The sequence below is a fragment of the Myotis brandtii genome, unplaced genomic scaffold, assembly GCF_000412655.1.
Source record: "Myotis brandtii unplaced genomic scaffold, ASM41265v1 scaffold990, whole genome shotgun sequence".
Taxonomy (NCBI): Eukaryota; Metazoa; Chordata; class Mammalia; order Chiroptera; family Vespertilionidae; genus Myotis; species Myotis brandtii.
The window spans coordinates 143,015-167,000 of NW_005372122.1; the positions used below are offsets into that span (position 1 = coordinate 143,015).

General features: G+C 40.5%; 1 protein-coding gene across 2 annotated transcripts; it reads right to left on the reverse strand.

Annotated features, from left to right (window-relative positions):
- Nucleotides 1–889: 889 nt before the first annotated feature.
- Nucleotides 890–18,889, reverse strand: BNIP3L (BCL2/adenovirus E1B 19kDa interacting protein 3-like). Of its 2 annotated transcripts, none has more exons than XM_014533621.1 (6): nt 18,754–18,882; nt 17,851–18,034; nt 12,583–12,655; nt 5,767–5,870; nt 5,498–5,647; nt 890–3,589 (listed from the first exon to the last, which is right to left on the reverse strand). In XM_014533621.1, exons 2-6 carry the CDS (start codon nt 18,012–18,014, stop codon nt 3,541–3,543), a joined length of 540 nt encoding a protein of 179 aa, XP_014389107.1. In that variant the 5' UTR covers nt 18,015–18,034; nt 18,754–18,882; the 3' UTR covers nt 890–3,540. The 2 variants fall into 2 exon arrangements, with proteins under 2 accessions (XP_014389107.1, XP_014389106.1); XM_014533620.1 differs by lacking the exon at nt 890–3,589 and adding an exon at nt 4,319–4,544 and having other exon boundaries at nt 18,754–18,889.
- Nucleotides 18,890–23,986: the final 5,097 nt, after the last annotated feature.

Below are 23,986 nucleotides of genomic sequence, written 5' to 3' on the forward strand. Positions count from 1 at the left end.
CAGTCAATTAGCATATTCCCTCCTTATTGGCTGTGGGCACCACCATCTTTGAGGGCGGAGCAGTCAATTAGCATATCCCTCTTTATTAGATAGGATTCCTTCTCCTGTCCTTTCTCAGTTAATGGCATCGATAATGACTCAGGCTCTCCTCCAACCCCCACCACCATAAAAGCACACATGCCTTCTTCCTCTCTTAGTCATCTTCCCACCACTGCCCTTAGCTTCGCGCCGCATGCCTACATACCTGCCCTAGGGTCACAGCCCCTTCTTCGTTCCCTACAGAACGGAAGGCTCTTGCCTCTGCACTTTCCTTCGCGCTTTCATAACTGTCTAAAACTTAAGTCTTTAACCAATTCTCTGCTTTCAGTAAGCCCCTCGAAGGCATTCCACTGACTACACACAAGTAAGCTCAACTCTAGAGGCCACATACATTTCAATTTGGTTCAGCAGTAAATTACACTTTCAGTTTCCTCTCCGCAGTGTTTCCAGCCACACTGAATTTCATGCTATTTCTGGGACGTATTTTCACATGCCAGTTCCTGCAGTTCCCTTCACAGGCATGCTATGCTCTTCACTCCCTTTTGCACCTGTTGGGCACTTACTTGTCTCTCAATACGTCACCTCCTGTACGAATAAGGTCCTGACACTCCTGGGCAGAATAAGAGCTCTGAATGCCAGTAACATGGCACTTCAGGCCCTTCTCCAACCATCTCACTGTGTGGTGCCCGCTCCCGAGCGCAGGCCTCTCCCGGGCAGGAGTGCCTTCCCTCCCGCAGTGCCTGCTTGGACAGTCAGGCCCCAGGACTTGAGGAACTCAATGGTATAACTGTTCCCGTCTCCTCTAACTCCCAGGCAACACACATGACAGAAATGGTACACAAACAGAAACGGTTTTGTGAGAGCTTTAATGGCACAAATGATTATAGCTACAAGTTATACATGTATTGTAAACGGTATATAATGATACAAAGTGCTAACTAAATAGATGAAGAATGCAGAATCACTTTGGCTCAGTTAATTCCAATAATTTCAACAACTGGTTCACTTAAAAATTCATCTGCCTGGCTAAGTCTTCAATTTTTAGAACAGTAAATATTTGTACTGCAATCAAAGTAACTTGTTGCACTTTTCAATGTGCAAGTTTGTACAGTTTTACTCTTGACTCTATTTATAAATATTTTAAGCCAGTTTTTATCACACAGTAGAAAAACGAAGCCTGCCTTTTCATCTCCAAGTTGTAAACAGGTGTAAAGCTTTTTAAACATTACTCTTAAAATGTCAACTCTTAATTGTTGGATTCTCCTTTCCAATCACATAGTCTGTTTCTGTTCAACACAAATCTGGGGAGGAGCATAAATATCTGTCCCGTAAGCTAGTGCTACCAATAAACACTGCATGATTCCACCTTATAGAAGTTCTACTGTGACCATGTAATAAACAGGACAAAATTTCACTGGTATTTTTAAGAAAAAGGGCAAAACTAAATTTATTTTCAATGTTGAAAAAATATCATTAATATACCGATAGAACTGTTACTGAATTTCAAAAGAGAGCGATGCAGTGCCTGTACAAAGTTGGTCTTATTTTAAGAATAATTTTGCTTTTCCCTCCCATAATGCCAAATTGTATATTATAGCAGTTTAATTATTTAGTTCTCTTAACTTTACCAGCTTTTCCAATTTTATTCAGGCTTTTCAAAATCAGTGGATCATCAAATTTTTGTTCTTCTCAAAGAAATTTAAATATGAACACTTGAAATAAATAGGTTACAGAAGACAAATCAAGTGTTACCAGGTTTAAGAATAACATAGAAACAAGGTATAATAAAAAGATGTCCAAAATTATTTAGCATACATTGCTAGAAAGAAACATAAAGTAAAATAATTCAGAAAACTATTTTGTATATATCATCTCTTTCTTAAAGATAGCTAGCTATATTCCTGAAAAAAAAAGATAGTCAGAAATTATTTTTTTGTTACTCGGTACGTTATTTTCCACTATAACACAAATTTTTAAAAACTTGATGTGAGAGAGAAGAGTTAGTTTCTGCAAACTGGCAAACCTGGTTGTCAAAGTGTTTTTATTCAAGTCAACCTGATGTACTTTATTTAATGAGTATTTTGCTAGTTTTAAAATTAACAATGGTCTCTAAATATTCAATAGTAATGTCTATATCATAAACAGTAATTATTTATATATAAAACATGTAATAGTATCCTTCAGAGTCATGCTATGTGTTTTGAAACCCAATAAATCTACTTGAAATAATTGGTAATCCTGATGCTTTCTAACAATTTGGTCCTAAAGCTTCACATTTTAGAAAAAAACACACAAAAAGTATGTCATTGAAGGAAGTTGTTGAGAGTTCTGGAACGTGAGGAGTTGAATGTATCTGAAAAGATGGCTACAAGAGAGAATGACCAGTGCCTGCAGGATCACAGGAATCACCGTGGGGAGATTATACAGTAAACATTAAAAAGGAGAGGTCAGAAAAAAACAAATGGCATCTTTTCAGAACTGTGTCAAATGTTCCCACAAACCAAGTCTGTTTTCAAAGCTGCACAAGTGCTTGGAATAACTCGGAAACAATCACCTGTGGAGTTTAAAGGCTTCCGAGTGTGCGTGATCTTCCTGAAACAATATGCCGATATTTATACTGCAAACTGGACCTCATTCCAAAGCCTCTTCTTAGAAAAAAAAACTTTTTTTTTAAATTTAAAGAAAGTCATGAAAAATTCACATGCAGCTAATAAACACAAAAATACCCAAAACACACACAAATCCCAAAAGCAATTTCATATTTCTAGGCCTGAGACGTTCCTTATCAGAAATAAAGATTCTACACCATAGAAAAGACAGCATTACAACCTACTAGTATTAAAATCTGCTGATGTATTTTAGTTCTTATTCTATTTCACACCCATAGACCGTATCCTACAAATTAAAAGGTGCCATTAGGAGGTTTAGACAAAGCTGGTTTAAAATAAATTTTTATTGCCCAAGGTATTTTTTTCTTGTGTCTTGCGTGTTTGTTTGTTTTTCTTGTTTCCTTTTTTAATAACTATAAATTCAAGCTTAAGGAAGCTTGCCTTTTTCTTGAAAAACAAAACAACAAAGCTTTTACGTCATTTGCTAGTCTTCTCTCGTTTTATGAGCGAGATGGTAGTCATCTTGAGAGAGTAAAATTTATACCATGAGTGATTCTGGTCTAAGTCTGGTGGCACTAAAAGGAGACAATAGCATTATTGACAAAATTATTATATGCTGGTGGCATTTGCGGAAAAGAAGCCCTTGCAAATTTCTAAACAACAGTAAACTCTGTTAGGAAATTCTAAAGTCTTACAGGCCCAAAGAGAATGAGGTTAGTAAAATGCCTCAACAGAGTTTGAATAAAATACTGAATTTGAGAGTTACTGGAGCTTGGATATGTAAAAATAGGACTGTAGGTTGGGTCATGCTTACAAGGGTCTCAAGTTCAAATAAACTACTGTGACAATACACCACTTCACAGGGCGCACGTGTTCCCGGGGCTCCTGGCCTTCAATAGGTGCTGGCAGAAGATGTGCTCAGTTGCTTTCCAATATAGATGCTGAAAGGAAACAAGCGCACATGTTCACGGGCTGCGGCAGCTCTGCACCAGCGCCTCCCCAGGCTCAACTCTAGTAACCACCAACCTTTCAGTCCTTATAAAAGGCTCAAAAAGTCTAAGTGCCCAGTTCCCTAGCGTTCTCCCTGAAATCCTCACTGACTTACTAAAACTAGTCTCCTGCCAGCCAACTGGTTTAATACGATTACGTTTTAACCCATTAGGCAGGCCTGGCCAGCACAGGGGCAGTGACCAGACAAAGGAGAGCTGAGGGAACAGGCCCATCACAGAGCAAAGCAGAGCCAACCTCCTTTGGATTACTCCTTCGTGGAGACAAAAAAATTCCACTTTTTTTATAGATTGACCCTTCAGATACAAAATATAGTAATATATCAAATTATAAAGCTGCCAGTGCTTTACTTTAAGAGGGCTCTTACTAACAGTTTAACTCTTAGGAGCCTAATAGTACTTTTCTATGCAGAGTAAGTATTTTGCCCTTAAATAACATAAGCCGAAGGGAAGTTAAAGAAAATATGGAATTAGTCCCCTGTGCCTCCCCCCACACCCCCCGCCGAGCACAGCCAACTATTTAAAATTCTTTTTTCTACATTCACCTATAACAACAGTTACACTTAGGCCAGCAAGAGAAATAGTCTGGGTTCATGAAAGGAAGAGATACTACAAGGTACAAAAACCAACCTCTTGAAGGCAAATGAACTACTGTGCAGTCAATGCTGTGGGGGAATTTCAACTCATCAACCCCTGTCCCCACACCAATCCTATACAACATTCACACACTCCCTTCCTCCACAAACACCTTCCTGTGCTGATGTGATCACTGTCCTCAAAAGCAGACCATGCACTCAGAAAGACAAAAGGGTGTGTGGAAAAGCCATGCACGTTTCCATGGTCATGACTATGAACATCTGTCTGGTATGCTGAGCTCCTTAAAGGGGATCTAAGGGATGATGTGCCTTTTGATTATTATAAAGAGAAAGTGACCCACTGGACATGCTTAAAGAGAGTAACAGTTATGTCTTGGAAAATAATTAACAGCTAATGTTTAACTCCTAAAATCTTTCAAAATCTATTTCCTCAATTATTCAAATCAAGAAAAAAAAAAGAATTTAAAAGACATGCCTGAAAAATTAATGAATTATAGGTAAATGTGGGATTAATTTTAGAATAATAAATAAAAATGCTACAAAAAGAAAAAACAACAACAGTATCCTCAAACAACTTACCAGTTTTACTCAAGGACTATACAATAAAATGGTGTATTGTCCCAGCTGGGATGAAAAAAGTTCCCACCAGCCCCCAAATTTACACACTGAAGATTAGTTTAAGATTTAAATCATCTTGAGTAATTTATAAGCAACAACAACAAAACCCAAAAAAGAAAAAATCAGTCATAGATGAGAACACTTAAAATGATCACTTTGGCCCTAGCCCGTTTGGCTCAGTGGATACAGCGTCAGCCCACAGACTGAAGGGCCCCGGGTTCGATTCCAGTCAAAGGCACATGCCCGGGTTGTGGGCTCGATCCCAGTGTGGGGCATGCAGGAGGCAGCTGATCAATGATTCACTCTCATCACTGATGTTTCTATCTCTCTTTCCCTCTCCCTTCCTCTCTGAAATCAATACAAATATATTTTTTAAAAATGATCACTTTGGAAATTAATATGAACAACCTATTTTTCAAATAAGAAAAAAACTCTACTATTAAAAATGCCTAAAAGTATACCAACCTTAGTAATTCTTTTAAACTCACACCCTATTTGCACTAAAACTTTAAAAGCAAAACAATACAAACAACTTTCACATGTATTTCTTTCATCTGGAAATAAAATATGAGGATAAAATGAGCAGGAAAAAAAAACTCCAAACTGTTATGAATTGACCAGTACTTACCCTAGCCCCAAAGCCAAAACATGAGAAAGGAAGAGAGATGGAATGAACACCTTAAGAAATTCCGCAGAGAAAATGCCCCCCTTCTTCATGGCTCCACTTTTCCTCATGCTTAAAGAAACAGAACGTTTAGGGTGCCTGAAGTGGAACTCCCTGGGGGAAGAAATGCAGAAGTAGGGATCAGAAATGCATTTGCTAAAAGTACCTTGGGAAATAGCAGGTCCACTGCATATACAGGCACTGTATCCACTGAAAAACATGTGAGAACTTACTTCGGGGGAATGTTTTCAGGCCTACTGGACCAGTCGGACACCCAGTCTACACTTTTCTTCAAAGTATCAACTTCTTTCTCGCCTTCTACAACTTCTTCTTCTGACTGTAAAGGAGAATTCAAACTTTAAAAAAAGACAAAAAGAAAGACCTGTTCTTCCAACAACAAAAGACAAATCTAGACAGAAAATCATAAGGCTATAAATCAGTCTTTTTATGTAGGAAACATGCCATTTTTCTAAAAAGGCTGACAAAATAATTGAAAATCAGAGTATTTAATGTCTTAAAAAGAACTTGAGTGAGTTTCACTGTTTTTTATATCTAAGCATAAAACATGAACCTGAAACATCAAATGAAGCCTCAATAAAAAAAAAAAGTGAAACTGAAAAAAGCATTATTTGAGGATATGCTATCTAAAGTGTGGAAAATGTTAATAATTAAACTGGGTGATGCTTATATGAAGGTCCAATGTAATACCCACTTTACTTTTGTATGTGTTTAAAACTTTTCATAATTAAAAATAAAAGGGAACATATCAAAAAGTACATGCTAACAAATATTAAGTGATGAGAAAATAAATAACTTAGAGACTTGATGAGGAAACAAATAATCCTATATAATAAAGAGCTAATATGCAAATGGTCATCACACCCTCACACCCTCACACCGTAACAGCTCAGACACTAAACACTGGGGAGAGAGGAATGGGGACCAGCCAGGCACAAAAGAGCTTGCTAGAGAGGAAAGAGGACCAGCCAGGCTGCGGGCTGGCAGAGGGACAAGCCACCCACCCAACGGTCCTGGGTGCCAGCACCTGTGTCTGCAGCCAGCCCGGGGGGAAGCCGTCCTGGGTGCCTGTGGCCGGCCTGAGGGAGGGAAGCCTGGGTCCCGGGTGCAGGGTGAGGCAGAGGCAGTTAGGGGCGATCAGGCCAGCAGGGAAGCAGTTAGGGGTGATCAGGCTGGTACGGGAGCAGTTAGGGGCGATCAGGCAGGCAGGCAGAGGTGTTAGGGACAATCAGGCAGGCAGGCAGGCAGAGAGGTTAGAAGTGATCAGGCAGGCAGGCAGGTGAGAGGTTAGGAACCAGTGGTCCCAGATTGTGAGAGGCAGTTGATCATCCCCTAAGGGGTCCTGAATTGGAGAGGGTGCAGGCCGGGCTGAGGGACCTCCCCACACTCCGTGCACGAATTTCGTGCACTGGGCCTCTAGTAGTATATATTAAGCATATATCGAGAGACAAGTGATTCTAAGCACTTTCCATGTATTAACTTTTACCTTGCAACAACCTATAAAAATAGGAACTATTAATATTCCATTTTTATACATGAGGAAACTGAGATATAAGTTCAGTAACTGCCTAAGGTTCCTAAGCAGTAAGCAGCAGGTCCAGAATCCAGACCCAGGCAAAATGTCTCTAGAGCCTCCACTCCTCAGCATTAGGTTTCACTCCCTGAAGATTATACTTTTCTAGACAAGTCACAATCCAAACACTTCCCCAGGTTTATTCAACTACTTAAGCCAGAAGTTTTTTTGGAATACGTTATTTTATACTGAGTCAGAATTTGCCATCTTTCATATAAAAAAATGAAAAAGAAAACCCTTTTCTCTTTAATAATAATCTAAATTTTTCTGGCCAAGAGCAATCAAATTTTCCAAAAGCTTCTTTCAACAGAACCCACAGGAATGAGACATTCCTAAAAATGACACAGCATTATTTGTTCACTTTTAGGGAATGTGATGCTATGACCTCAAACCAAAGGATCTCAAAGCTAAGGATTGTTTTTGATTTGCTATTTTGTTAAACGGGGTTGTCTTTGACCAAAGCTTTCATTCTTATCCATCAGCAGTTATGCAATGCAGAACTTGACATATCCCTGTGATTCTTTTTTTTTTTAAATATATTTTATTGATTTTTTACAGAGAGGAGGGAAGAGGGATAGAGAGTTAGAAACATCGATGAGAGAGAAACATCAACCAGCTGCCTCCTGCACACTCCCCACTGGGGATGTGCCCGCAACCAAGGTACATGCCCTTGACCAGAATCGAATCTGGGACCCTTCAGTCCGCAGGCCGACGCTCTATCCGCTGAGCCAGACCAGTTAGGGCGCTGTGATTCTTTTTGACAGGTGTAGTTCTCTGTGGAATAGCTGCCTGGGGAAGGTAGCTTCAGATACTCTCTAGACACAGATAGTCCCTTTCATTATCAAGCCAAAAATCCCTGTGGAGCTTTGCTACTCTGCAGTATCATTCTTATTTTGTTCAGCCAGACTTAGCAAATTCCACTGGATGACACAATGTAGCCTTTAGGACTAAGCTTTTCCACTGGGTATTGAGATTACTCAGAATCATGAGTTGGCTCCTTAGAGTAAATCTAAAAAATTCCAAATAAAAAACCATAAATTGTTACAATTTATTTATAGATCAGTTCATGTACACACAATGTCTGACTATATTCAACACACTGCAGGTCTTTCCTGTTACCTTTCCAACTTTGATCTCACATGTCTCTCTAAAACTGCTCAAAGGTTTTAGGCTTAGCCCTAACTGGGTTGGCTCGGTGGATAGAGCGTCAGCCTACAGACTGAAAGGTCCCAGGTTCAATTCTGATCAAGGGCATGTACCTTGGTTGCAGGCACATCCCCAGTAGGAGGTGTGCAGGAGGCAGCTGATCAATGTTTCTCTCTCATCAATGTTTCTAACTCTCTATCCCTCTCCCTTCCTCTCTGTAAAAATCAATAAAATATATTTTTAAAGGTTTTAGGCTTAAATTTGTGAACGAAGTAGTATTTCATCCTTTCTGGGACAATGAAAATGTAATAAAGTATTTTGTTCTACTTTTTAAAAAGAAGATGTACTTTTCTCTCAGATGAGTTTAAAATCGGGGTCCTAAGCTCTCCATCCAGCTCTCCTCACTTAGTACCAGCCCTGTGCTTCCTTCTATTCATCTTAAATTTTCCAGTTTTAGATTTTAATTGTCTTTCAACTCTGAGAATTCCAGAATATGGTAAAAATGCACTTATTCTAATTAAATAAAAGTCATGCTTTCAACCAAATCAATAACCCTCTCTCTACACCTATTCAAGTAGCAGATTATGATCATGTTGGCCTGTCCTCAGGTGGAAGGCCCTTCCCTTCTATTCACTTACATTGTCCTTCTCTGGCTCACCTCAAGTTTTTAGGTCTCTAAGCATGGATAGTAAACTGCATACTGTGGGGTCCATGTTCAAGTAAATCAGTTTACAAAAGGGAAAAGGGAAGACAATTTCAGTTTCTATCATATTCCAAAGATGCCCAACACTGGGTAGGCCTCTTTGGTCCCAGAAACACACTCCAAAAATGCCTTCAAGAGACAATCTATGGTCCATTTTCTGCTACAAAAGTGAGACTCTTAAGGATTATCATCCTAAAAGTATAGTTTGAATGACCTTTTGCCTAAAAGCATTACACCTTGGGCTTCCTCATACTGTAAGTCACCAGACATGTTTTAGCTCATTCTCAAGACCTTGTGCGCCCTCCTGAAATCAATCCCATTCATTGACTTACTGTAGTAGAGGAAGCAGGGGTCAGAGGCTCAGGCAGCCCTGGTTTCCCTCTGGCTCTGTCACTTGCTTTATAATCTTAGATAAGGAGCCTAATTAAGACAAAGCCGCACCTTTCCCATTTGTCCATGGATACAACAGCACCTCTCTCACTGCACTGAGAACATTAAATGTGGGAAAAATTTAAAAAAAATAAATTTAGCACCAATAATATATCTAATATACCTTTCCTTTCTCCTTAGAAAAGGCTAAAAATGTCATATTCCTCATATAGACATATAAAAATATTTAGTAACAGCAAGTACCATAATAGTCATCTGTTAACTGTTTTTAACTGTTTCCTAACCCTAAACTTGCTTCTCATTCATGGAAAAAAAAAAAATCCACCCTCCCAAGCCCTAAAGTGATTAATTTTAAATTATCACTTCTGCAATTCAAGAAAAAAATTTAGCCCGGCCAGAGTGACTCAGTGGTTGAGCATCGACCTATGAACCAGGAGGTCACGGTTCAATTCCCAGTCAGGGCACATGCCCCTGTTGACCCCCAATGAGGGGCACGCAAAAGACAGTCAATCAATGATTCTCTCTCATTACTGATGTTTCTATCTCTCTCTCCCTCTCCCTTCTTCTCTGAAATTAATAAAAATTTATTTTAAAAAAAAGTTTAAATGGCCTTTTGAAAGTTAAAATAAATAGTACCATTGATGTTTCCCTCACTAAAAGTCTTACTCTAAAAGATACTCTGTTTAAACTGACTGATCTGATTAGTAATATCGCTTACCCAGGGCTTGATGAGAACCAAAGTTCTTTTAGGTACTTGTTTCTGAATAGGGATCACACTAGCAATGCTATGATAACCTGACACAGAGGCCAAAAGTCTTACATTTTCAACTCTAGACGTCCACTTAAATTCAATTGTTAGTTAAGCCTAAGTGTACACCAGCTACTCCATGAGCCAAGCAAGAGAGCACTTACCACAGTGTTCCATTAGGTCGTTAGGTAGATTATTAGAGGGAAAAAAGTGTATGTGGAGGGTGAGGGAGATCTAAGGTCAACTAAATAATTGGGAAATACAGATTTCTTTACTGCAGGAACTGTCAGAGCCTTTAATATGTTACCACCTGCTGTGACTAATGGTGTGTGAGGGTGAGGAAGCCCAGGTCTGCATTATTTTCCACTTACTTGACTTCAGAACTACCTTATGGAGCTTTCCATTGAGCAAATGTTCCTCAAAACAGCTTTACACATTTGGAAAATGCTAACCTAGTTTTCAACATATCTGTACAAAAGACATTATGGATTGAGGACATTTTCCTAGCAACAGACTACAGCAAAGAATTAACTTCATTTCTCTATCTTGGGATTTCTTAGCACATGTCTGCCATGGAAATTTCATAGACTTTCCTCTTCATTGTTATAGTTTACTGCATATGGCCAACGGACATACAAAAGCCAGCAATTCAACAAGTCCAATCAGACATCTTCCTATATGAGAGCCTTGCTTCTACATAAGCTTCTCTGCAGAATAGAGTTCATCATAAATTTGTATCCAATTCCAGAGGTTTCCTAAGTTTCAGAGAACAGCACAAATACAGCATAGTCAAGGTAGGAAGAAACCGTGCAGCCTTCTTTCACAAAGAATGCTAGGTGGATCCCAGACAACATGCAAACATTTCTAGTGCAAAGGTTTAAGACATTGTACAGTGAGAACCCCACAAAGTTCTTATTAGAATTTATTTAAACATTCATTTAACATATATTCTTCAGACACCTTAACACAAGAGAAAAGGACAATGATTCCTTCCTCAAAAATTTAAACGACACTTTTAGGTGACCTGACGTATCAAGTTAAGGGTTGGCTATGAACATTCTAAACTGCTAACAATTATTTACTTACTAGAGGCCCAATGCACGAAATTCGTGCAAGAGTAGGCCTCCCTTCCCCCGGCTGCCAGCACCGGCTTCCCTCCGGCACCCGGAACCCAGCCTTCCTTCCAGCCACCAGCAGGCACCCAGGAGCCGGGCTTCCCTCGCAGCCCCAGCTTTGTCCAGAAGGTCGTCCGGAAGGGACGTCTGGTCTAATTAGCATATATTTTTACTAGAGGCCCGATGCATGAATTTGTGCACAGGTGGGGTCCGGTTGGCTCACCCAGATGAGGGTCCATCAGGGGTGGGGCCAGCCGGGGAAAGGGGCCGCAGGCGGTTGGCTGGCTGGCCCCGCCCCCAATCAGGGTGTTGGGGCAAGCTGGGGGGAGGGGCCAAGAGAGGACTCCAGGGCGTGTCAATTCCTCTCTTGCTCAGTCCCAATCAGCCGAACCCCAGCAGCAAGCTAACCTACTGGTCGGAACATCTGCCCCCTGGTGGTCAGTGCATGTCATAGCGAACAGTTGAGTGGTTTTAGCATATCATTAGCATATTACGCTTTGATTGGTTGAATGGACGACCAGACACTTACCATATTAGGCTTTCATTATATAGGATTATTATAGATCATAAATTTTATAATGTAAACCTTTATAAGCTTCCAATACTATATCCACCTATATTTCCAACAATGTCAACTCCTACTGAACTGCATTTATCTTCTTTAACTTAAGGAACCTATGTAATTTAGATCAATTTTTTCCTAGCTGTTGAAATTCACCTTAAAAGTCATTGCTTTCATTTTGGACACAGAATACCTGGTTCTACAATAACCTTTCTTTTCATTTATTTTGTGACCTTAAATAAGTTATAGCTTGGTTTTCTATTTATAAATTCCAGAAACTAGCCTGGAATACTGAAATGATCCATCATAGACAAGAATTTTCCAAGTCTTTTAGGGTGTTGTCCCCAAATTTTCAGTTGTAAAGGAGCACAACAAGGACTTTATCATCTTCAGTGAATTCTAAAATCAGAAAACTGAGTAACTTAAAACAGCTTCAAACTATTTTTTTAAAGTCTTATTTTTAAAAAAAAAATATTTTTATTGATTTCAGAGAAGAAGGGAGAGAGGGGAGAGATAGAAACATCAATGATGAGACAGAGAATCATTGATTGGCTGCCTCCTGCCTACTGGGAATCGAGCCCGCAACTCGGGCATGTGCCCTTGACTGGAATTGAACCCGGGACCCTTCAGACCGCAGGCCGACGCTCTATCCACTGAGCCAAACCAGCTAGGGCAAGTCTGCTTATTCTTTAAAATATTTTAGCTCAACATACTTAGAGGCTTGTATTTTCCCTAGTTATTTCTTGTAAATCATAAAAATAAATTATCACACCCACACAAACACACATACACACCTGAGAGCTATGGTCCCTGCTGGTGTGCATTTCCACATCAAACATAATTTGCCCATCTTCTTGTGGGGAAGGGCTAGAAGAAAAAGAATTGAGCCATTAGTTTTCATTCCATTTTGTCAAATAAATTAGCCTCTACTGGAAATTAGAAAATTGAAAGTTACAGTAGTATGGCTTTGAAAAGCAGCAAATCAGAAGTATACAATCCTATCTAATAAAAGGGTAATATGCAAATTAACAGTCACTCAGTCACAAAGATGGCAATGCCCATAGCCACATGATGGCGGCGCCCAGTCCTCTCAGCCCCACCGGAGTCCCAGGCACTGTTAGACTTTGCAGTCTTGTCAAAAGTTACTTAAAAGGCTAGAACCCCCGGGGGGGGGGGGGGGGGGGGGAGGAACACTTGCGTCGTCGCCCCCAGAACAAGGCATGCATTCCGCTGGTGCATGGATTCGTGCGCAGGGCTACTAGTAACCCCATAAAAGAAAACATGAAATTGAGCACTTTTACTTCCAAAATGTTCTGGAATTTTTCAGTGGTGATACATTTCTTCACAATGATAACTTTGCAAAGGAAATTACGTACAGACACAAGACTGTCACATTTTATTTTTACTTTTTTCCCAATAAAGGTAAAATGATCTTTAAATTCAGAGACCTCATTTGAATTCTTTTTCTCAACGTTCCTTCATCATTAAATAATTCATAAGCAGCAGTTCTCAAAGTGTGAAAACAGTTTTCAAAGACTTATTCAAAGGGTATTTGAGGTTAAACCTGCTTTCATAATACTATTAGATTAATTTGCCATTTCATTCTCATTCTCTCATGAATGTACAGTGAAATTTTCCAAAGACCTCATGTGTGATATTATAACAGATAGAATGCAAAAGCAGATGAGAATCCAATTGCTTTCTATTAAGTCATGTATTAGAGAGATTTGCAAAAATGTAAAACAGTGTCACTAGTCCTAATTTTTTTGCTTATGGAAAATAGTTACTTTCCATTTTTAAAAGTTAATTATGTTAAAATATAATGGTTTATTATTGTTGAATGAATACATTTTTTTTCTCAGTTTTAATTTCTAATATAGTAAATACCAAAATATAATGCCCACATAAACAAAAGCTTTGAGGTCCCTAATAATATTTATGAATGTAAAGAAGCACAGAGACGAATGATGTGACTCAGTGGTTGAGTGTCCGACCTATGAACCAGGAGGAGGTCATGGTTCAATTCCCAGTCAGGCACATGTCCAGGCTGCTGGCTCGATCCCCAGGAGGGGGCATGCAGGAGGCAGCTGATCAACAATTCCCTCTCATCATTTCTCTTTCAATCTCCCCCCATCTCCCTTCCTCTCTGAAATCAATAAAAATATATTTTTAAAAAAGAGAATTACTATTCTACTTATTTCAGAAATATTTGCTTTGAGATAGTTCAGTGAATTAGGTAAGCATATTCATTAGATAAGCATATATATAGTCATATATATGTATACATATGAATATATAACCTTTAATGAAAAATACAAAATGTAGTCCCAGAACTACAAAAATTTACAGATGAATTTTTAGACAAAAACACGTGATCATGAATTATACCTCGTACAATGGATGAATATAAGGTACTAAGTTCTATTCTTAGCTTTATCCACGATCCCTTGTGCAATTCCACAGCAAGTCTCTAGGTCTTTCACTACAATACCTCGTCCCCAAATCTAAATTCACATAGGGATGAAAAATGCTCTGGGCTTAACTTGCACAAAGGAATAAATATTAACTATTAAAGTTGTCATGAGCATGTGTACAATGTTAATATATAGAGTTGTTGGTTAGACTGACTCAAAAATAAGTAAGATCACCAGAAATATACCAGACTGATTAAGCCTAGACATAGGAGATTCTTAAATGAAAATAAGAAAAAAGCTGTGTCTGTATCAAACAAACATATTAATGTATTTAGAAATGTTTGCCTTGAAGTAGAAATCTCAGGCTACGGCACAGGAACCGAGGAGAGCAAGGTGCTCTTGTTGTCCCTGTTATTGTCATTATGCTCATAACTCTGTTGGGTTCACAGCCAAAGGCCAAGTTAAGGGCCAGCTTTACACAGCCATCACCAGGTCAAGGCAGCGCATGACAGTCGAGAATTCGACAGAAGCCCTGCTCTACTTCCACGCTCTTCTTTACCGTTGGCCCCATCTCACTCAAAAAATACTAAACATTTCACTGATGAACTGCTTACCACTCCTAACAATTTGGAATGCATTAGAGCTTCAATCCTGGCTCCTGTTAAGATTAGCTGGAGAGACTTTAAAATGTTCTCATGTTTCTATCCCTCCCCTGACAACAGGATGAGAACCTCCAGGTCTGTGCACTGGTATTTTTAAAAGCTCCCTGGGTGAATCTAGCATGTAGGTTGAAAACTCCTACAACAGGGTGGAACACAAAGCAAAACACATAGGGGTTATCTTCTACCAACCACCACAGTGACAAAAACATATCTATGGAATCATTTTAAAACTCAAAGTATATATAAATTAGCTTTGGTACCAATACCCAAAAATCCTAAAACTTTCCCACCTATAAGAAATATTTCTTAACAACTTCAAATAGAGAGATGCATGACAATTCAAATGACATGAATTATGAAGACTCTTTTAAATGTTAAAGGGTGTAAGTCAGATATCCCAAAAGTATTACTGAGCTAGAGTTCCAGGCCTCCTCTGAAAGATGGCCAGTAACCCAGAGCCTGTAGATACATAAGCTGAGGGACAGAAAAGTGTTAAAAAGCATTTGCCACCCCACTTCACATGTTTAGAAACCAAAGTGAAACACAATCATGCAAAGGTGACTTCATATTTAATCACAAGTATAACTGCAATCATCCTATATAATAAAAGCCTAATATGCAAATCGACTGATCAGCAGAATGATGGGCAGAATGACCGGTCGCTATGATGCGTACTGACCACCAGGGAGCAGATGCTCAACGCAGGAGCTGCCCCCAGCGTTGGTGGCAGGGAGCAGGGCCGGCAAATGGGGGGCGCCAGGCCAGCCAAGGTGGGTGCCAGCGGAGGCCTCCCAATCGCCCCACCAGTCGCCCTGCAGATCAGCCCTGATCACTGGCCAGGCCTACGGACCCACTCATGCACGAATTTCATGCACCAGGCCTCTAGTAAATGAAATAAGATGACCAGAGAGGCAAGCAGGTGACCTGTTTTCTGCTCAATGACAGCACAGTGAACAACAGATGAAGGAACACACGGGTGCCAATGACCAAGGGTCACCTCCTTGATGGATACTGAAAGCCTATTGACAGGGCCACAATAAGCAGGAACTACAGAAACTATCAGGGAGTTCCATGATATGCATGTAATACATTTATATTTTCTTTTTTGTGCTACGTTTTATTGTACTTTGCTTTATTGCATTTTACAGATGTATATTTTACAAATTGAAGACTAGACCCTCCACCAGCAAAAGAATTACTAGTACGACTGGCTTTATTGAGATACTAGCTTTATTGCGATGATCTGGAACCAAACCTGCGATATCTCTAAGGTATGCCTGTACAATATAAACTTCATTCTGAAAGACACACTAACGCTGTCGCGACTGGAATCAAAGGCAAGCTGCTCAGAAAAGAGCTATCTGCTCTCCTTCTGCTTCTTGGCTAGAGCCATCCCAGGCTCTTTAAAAGCACAGGGCAAGTCAGAGATGAGACAGGGTGGTGGGGGTGCACACTGTGCCACAGAGACAGCAAACCAATCCTCTGCTGCCTTGGTAACATCAGTGGATCATAAGACACACAGGAACTTCAAAACATGATTTACCTCAATTAATCCTTTTATACTTTTTTTTATAAGTAATAATACCTGCTACACACACAATTTTTACAAAGTACAAATATATTCAGAAGAAGAAAAATCTGTAATTCCATCCCCTAAAGATAATCATTGTTTATATATTTTTTAAATTTTTTATTTCTTTCTTTTTGGAGAGAGACCGGGAGAGAGAGAGAAACATCGATTTGTTGTTCCACTTGTTCTATTTATGCATTCATTGGTGATTCCTGTATGTGCCCTGACTAGGGATTGACCCTGCAACCTGAGCGTATAAGGACAATGTTCTAACCAACTGAACTACCTAGCTAGGGCCCACTGTTTACATTTTTAAATGTTCTTTAATCTTTTCCTGGGCATTTGCATTTTCTACATTGCTGATACCAGTTCATTAACCAGAAGATCATCCAGTACCCCACAGTGCTATAAGTATGGCTGTCACTGATCTAAGAATTGTTACATGATACCAGTGTGTCACTGAATATCTAGTTCCTCTGAAAAACAGAGATGCTTATACTGAAAATAAACTAACAGCTCAGTTTCATTCTACATATACATTCCTCTATATTCTTGTTTCACCATAAAAAGTCCTTAATCCGTGGAATTAATTTCTCTAACTTAGAGAAAAATGAGGTCTAAAATAAAACTTCCTCAGATAAACAGAATGGCCTTCAAAATTAACTGTCTTTACAGACTTGGCCGGTGCTCCCACCGTGCAAATACTGTTCTAACTTGAACCACCTTGCAGTTCCTGTGACGCAAACATTTACTAAGTGTCTGCTACACGCCAGCACCATCACTGTGAAAGAACAAAGGAGATGGAACACGACCCCAGCCTTCTGGAGCCTCCAATCTAGAAGGGAGGACAGATATACACAGAGATAACTATAGTCAAGGCAGAATGTGATCTGTGAAACAGGGACACAAAAGATAAAAGAAAATGGGAGAAAGTTAGATTAATTTTATAAGTAAACATTTATGCCATTGACTTTTTAAAAAAGACTTTTTAAACTGATTTCCAGAGAGAGAAGAAAGGGGGAGAGAGAGAGAGAAACATCAAACGGCCACCTCCTGCATCACCCCCCAACCCCCAAGGATCAAGCCCACAACCCAGGCATGTGTCCTAACCGGGAATCGAACCAGCAACCTCTCAGTACATGGGACGATGCCCAACCAATTAAGCCACACCGGCCAGGGTATGCCACTGACTTTTAAAATGATAATCATCTAAATATGATACAGTCTGATAAGGAACTGCCTTAATATGGGGGAAAATAGTGGGCACTCAAGCACTTGTCAATTAGCTGTCTGATTTTAAATACACATGCTGTAATAAATCGGCTGTCATATTTTCCCATTTATTTTTTCCTAATGGGAATTAACCTTGTAAACCATCTGTTTTCTGAATTCTACCAAAACATGGATCTCACTTACCTGTCACAGTGAGAACTGCCTCTTGAACTACTCTGTCCTGATTCATGTTGTGCGTCCAAAAGAATCTTCTCCATGTCTCCATTGTGGATAGAGGATGAGGAAGGGACGTGCTCCAGTCCCCCATTTTTCCCATTGCCATTATCATTACCATTGCTGCTGTTCATGGGTAACTCCACCCAGGAACCTGTTGGACAAGTCAGATAACTTAAATTAAGCAAAGCAGAACTGAAATCTGTCATGTGCACACAGATGTGAATATGCTGAATTCAGATAAGTCTTATTTGCCTCAAACCAAACGCAAAACATATTCTGAGACAGCTAAACAAGGAGCAATAAAAGTTTAGAAATCTATATAGTTTTGTTCTTGAAGCAGCTCATGCAATCAACCAAATTAGAAAAGTTGACCTCTAAAACTAGTAAATGTGTCCTTCAGCCAATTTTCTTTCTGGTGAAAGCTGTTTCTATACAATAAACACTACTGGAAATTTTTAGGTTGCTTTTTTAAAAAATAGCTACTTTATATCTAGACAGGCTATTTACCTTTAATATTTTAGTTTACATCTTTTCCATAGTCTACCTCAGCTATTTAGTTGTATCCTCTCCACAAATAACATCAATATATGACAGTTTCATAAAGACCATCTAGTAAATAAGTTAACAACTATGTCCTAATTAGCACAAATAATTGAGAAGCTCCTAGAGAAGCAACTTAAATGCAATCATAAAAGTCTCAACTTGTGTACAGACCTGGAGCACAAAATTAATGCAGCTAGCTCTAACTAAATCAGGCGATAGTGCTAACAAAATGTGAAAAAAAGCTGTACCTCTATCCCACAAATTAGTTTCTTTTTTTCCTTTATATCTCATACCTTCTATTCTTTCTCCTTTATGCACTAAACATACCTTGTAAGAACTTGTCTCTTCTCTCTTCTCTTGCACGAGTTACTACCTTCTAGATTTTTCATTAAGCCTCATTGGTTTGGGGGGAGAAATAACTGTTCATCTGCTACAGGCAACACTGAAGTTTTCTCAGGGGAACAGTCGAAGGGGGCGGAGCCACAGAAAAGGGGATATACGTGGCCTTGGTAATGTAGATAGGCCTAAAAAATATTTCTTGGCTTAATCAGTTTGCTGAACACATTAAGGTGTTTTAATTTTAACAAGAATTGACAACAGTAGCCAATAAGCTAACTTCACAAAAAAAGAGATAGTAATGTACTTTTTCTTCTGTAATTTCCATTCCTTACAATAAATTTTGTTTTGGAAATCGTCACCACACAGGTTGATGGGGCCATTGCTTTAAACTCCCAGCAAAAGCATTAGAGAGAGTTCTGTGGCTAAACAGTATTCTATCAGCAAATCAGAATAATCACCCAAATAAGGTTCAAACCCTAAAGGCACTCTAAATGAGGTGAGGACTATTCCAGATCTAGAAGTGCACTCGACATCATCCTGATGTGAAGGGAAAGCTCAAAGGCATACCTGATTAGAAATATGACTCCACCCCTTACTATCTACTAGTATCTGACTGTCTGACCTTAAATTTCCTCATTTGTAAAACAGAGATGATAATAACATAGTATCTACCTCCCAGGGCTACTGTGATGATGAAATATAGAAACACTAGACGCCCGATGCACAAAATTCATGCAAGAGTAGGCCTTCCTTCCCCCAGCTGCCGGCACCGGCTTCCCTCTGGCACCCGGAACCCAGGCTTCCCTCGCAGTCCCGGCTTCGTCCGGAAGGTCGTCCGGTATAATTAGCATATTACACTTTTATTATTATAGACTAGAGGCCCAGTACACAAAATTCGTGCATGGGGGGGTGTCCCCTCAGCCCAGCCTGCACCCTCTCCAATCCGGGACATCCCTCTCACGATGTGGGACCACTGGCTCCTAACTACTCATCTGCCTGCCTGCCTGATCCCCCCCAACTGCTGCCCCTGCTCGTCCGGTATAATTAGCGTATTACACTTTTATTATTATAGACTAGAGGCCCAGTACACAAAATTCGTGCATGGGGGGGTGTCCCCTCAGCCCAGCCTGCACCCTCTCCAATCCGGGACATCCCTCTCACGATGTGGGACCACTGGCTCCTAACTACTCATCTGCCTGCCTGCCTGATCCCCCCCAACTGCTGCCCCTGCCAGCCTGATCACCCCTAACTGCCTCTGCCTGCCAGCCTGATTGCCCCTAACTGCCCCCGCTTGCCGGCCTGTTCGCTCCCAACTGCCCCCCCCCTTCCGGCCTGGTCGCCCCCAACTGCCTCCCAGCTGGCCTGGTCGCCCCTAACTGCTCCCCCTGCCAGCCTGGTCACCCCACACAGCCTGCTGTTCAGTCGTTTGGTCGTCCCTCACTAAGCCCCCTGCCGGCCTTGTCGCTCCATGCAGCCTGCTGTTCAGTCATCAGTCTGGTTGTGACAGCCCCTGGCTTTTTATATATTAGGATAGGTAAAGTGTCTACTAAACAGTAGCTGCTCAGTTACACACTAGTTAAAAGAGTTTATATTTGTCCCTAGGCTGGTAGCTCAGCATCCCTATACACCAAGATTATGGGCTCGATCCTAGTTAGGGCACATACAAGAATCAACCATTGAATGCATAAATAAGTGGAATAACATATCAATGTTTCTCTCTCTCTATCTGAAATCAATAAAGAAGAGTTTACACTTGTAAATTACTTAGAACAGTGTTTGCTAAATAAAAAAGAAGTGATCTTGCCCTAACTGGTTTGGCTCAGTGGATGGAGCGTTGGCCTGTGGACTGAGGGGTCCCAGGTTCGATTCCGGTCAAGGGCATGTACCTTGGTTGCAGGCACATCCCCAGTAGGGGGTGTGCAGGAGGCAGCTGATCGATGTTTCTTTCTCATTGATGTTTCTAACTCCATCCCTCTCCCTTCCTCTCTGTAAAAAATCAATAAAATATATATTAAAAAAAAAAAAAAGAAGTGATCTTTTCCTTCCTTTCCCTCTGAGGCAGTCCTAGGGTTGTCACGGTTCCATAATTATTACTAATTCTTGGGGACTATATTGCCAAGCAACACAGTTACATGGCCTCTCCATGGTCTTATTCTATGTGTGCATAAAAATGTACACAGACTAGATAGAACTCAACATGGATTAACAAATTCAACTAGCAAAGCTAAGGCAGATTTAACACTGAATATTTAACTAAATATTTGGAATGCCTCTGGAGTTAAGAAATATGCCAAATGCATCACTAAATTTAGAGTTCGGCAAAATATTTTAACTGGAAAGAGAGGCAGAGAAAGAGAGAGGTATATGATAAACTGTTGGTTGTTTTTTGTGTTGTTATTTTTCTGCTTTCACTGTTTCTGGGATTTTCAAACTTATTTTAGAACCAGTTCTTGTACAGAATCCCAATGTGTACAATTAACAAAAACAAATAAAAGGCTGGAGCTGCTCTGGCAGAGGCAAAACTAAATAACCAGGAGTTCCAGATGGGTCTCTGTGGAAGCCAGTGTTCCCTAAAATACAATTAATGTTCATTTGAAGTAGCTGATCAAAGAGAAAAGAGGGTGTAATAATATCAGGTTTTCTGGACCTTACTTTTTTGAAGGATTTCCACACCAATATCTAAATTCTACTTCCTATATTAAAAATATGTAAGCAATCATAATCTAGGAACTTGGGGAGACATACCTAGAAAAACTTAGTAAAAGTAATCTCTCTAATTGCCTTAACACTCAGCATAACTGAAAGCATTTCTACTTAAGGAAGACAATATTTCCTTGACATATATTAATATAGTGGTTAAGAGCACAGACTGAAGCCAGACTCCAACTCTATCACTTACTAGTACAGCTGTTATACCCAACACTTGCCAGTTTTCTCATCTGTAAAACAGGGATAATAATTGTATCTACCTCATAATATCATTAGGGGGATGAAATGAATAAAAGACATTAAAAAATAGGAAAGGTTACTGGTACGTAGTAAGTGTTAAGTAATATTATAATTATACTTTATCTTTTAAAAAATATTTATTACAAAATGTTTCTTGAAAATGCAAACATCAGTGCATAAAGTAAAAATTAATACCTCTCATCCCAATCTCACATCCCTATCCCAAAGGAAACCAGTTTTAAAACATTCCTATGTAAACTTCCAGAATTTTATATATGGAATCATACTATGCATATTTTTCTGAAAGTAGCATTTGCTACCTAACAACTTGCTGATGTCTTTCAATGTCAATGTATATTACCTTACTTCATTCTTTTAAACAACTGCTTTACATCCCATCATAAAGATACACCATACTTCTCTAAATGGCAATGGTCAACCATTACCCAAAGTATTGTTTCCAGCCGACCCTGGAGGGCTGAGGGGACTGGGGGACTCTGGAGGCAGGCACGCAGAGCGACCGGACCCACCTGGGAGCGGGCCCAGCCTTGCCGCTGCCTGCTGCCCCAGTGGGGCTGAGGGGACTGGGCACCACCATCTTGTGGCTGTGGGTGCCACCACCTTTGAGGGTGAGGCAGTCAATTAGCATATTCCCTCCTTATTGGCTGTGGGCACCGCCATCTTTGCGACGGCGTGAGGGTCAATTAGCAGATTCCCTCTTTATTAGATAGGACTAGTAGGTAATGGAGGTACATGGAGGGTAATCTGGCAATATATATTAAGGGCCTTAAAATGGTAGATGATCTTTAACTCAATAATTCTCTTCCAGAAATATCTATGGAAAAAAAAAATCAGTACTGCCGAGAAAGTTATGCACACAGATATTCATTAAGAGGCTACATATCAGCTTCATCATTTGAGAAAAATGGGGAAAAAGCAAATTTATCTTTCTCAACAGATGAACTACACGTCTTTTTCTCATCATCTGGTTCATTTCTGATTTACAGCTCAGAATTTCTGCATGTTCTAACTCTACCAATCCTCACTAAGTCCCTTTTTACCTAGAAAGGAAACAAGGCAAGATATGAGGACTGTGCTGTCCAAGCAATAGAAAGCAGAAAAAAATCTGAGTGAATTCTCTTCCTAATAATCTTTAAACTTAAAAACTGCAGGCTGTTACATTAAAAGCCTATTTACAAATTGAAAACTGTTCTCTTATGCCAGATTGTACATATACATAATACAATGAATTTTTTCTATTTTAAGTTCTTGAGAATGGCTAAGAAATTCAGAGAAGCATGCTTCTACATTCTCTAATACAGTACATCATGAAGGCTGGTCCAGTTATTGTGATTACATTCACAACTGTATGCTGTATATACTCTTTATAGTTTTCCTAGTGGCCTGCTGCACAAATTCGTGCACATCGAAAGGAAATTAGAAGAAATATATTAATACTATAGGCCCTGTACACGAAATTCATGCATGGGTAGGGTACCTAAGCCTGGCCAGCGATCAGGGCCAATCGGAGCCTTCTGGCTGCTGGCAGGAGCCAGAGCCTTCTGGCTGCTGGCAGGAGCCTTCCTTCCCCGGCTGCTGGCTGGGGCCTTCCTTCGTTCCGTGCCACCCCCCCAGTGGTGAGCACATATCATAGCAAGCGACTGAACTCCCGGTCAAACTCCCAAGGGGATACTTTGCATATCAGCCTTTTATATATATACTAGAGGCCCGGTGCACAAAATTCGTGCACTTGGGGGTGGGGTCCCTCAGCCCAGCCTGCCCCTTCTCACAGTCCGGGAGCCCTCAGGGGATGTCCTACTGACGGCTTAGGCCCGCTCCCTGTGGGCCTAAGCCGCAGTCTGGCTGCGGAGGCTTGGAGCAGGCGCCCCATGAGTGTGTGTGTCTGCTGGGGGCCTGCCCCCAGCTGCACTGATGCGGCTCAGAGCAGGTGCCCCGTGTGTGTGTGTCCACTGGGGGCCTGCCCCCAGCTGCATCAGAGGCTCGGAGCAGGCGCCCCGTGTGTGTGTGTGTCCGCTGGGGGCCTGCCCACAGCCGCGCTGCGGAGGCTTGGAGCAGGCACCCCTCTGTGTTGTTCTCTCAGTCTCCAGGCTGCGCCTGCGTGTTGCTCTCTTGGGCTCCGGGCCGCACCCGGCCCCTCCTCCTGAGCTGATCATGACCGTTACAGAGTCCCGACCTCATTTGCATATTACATCTTTATTTTTATACTAGAGGCCCGGTGCACAAAAATTTGTGCACTCGGGGGGAAGGGGGG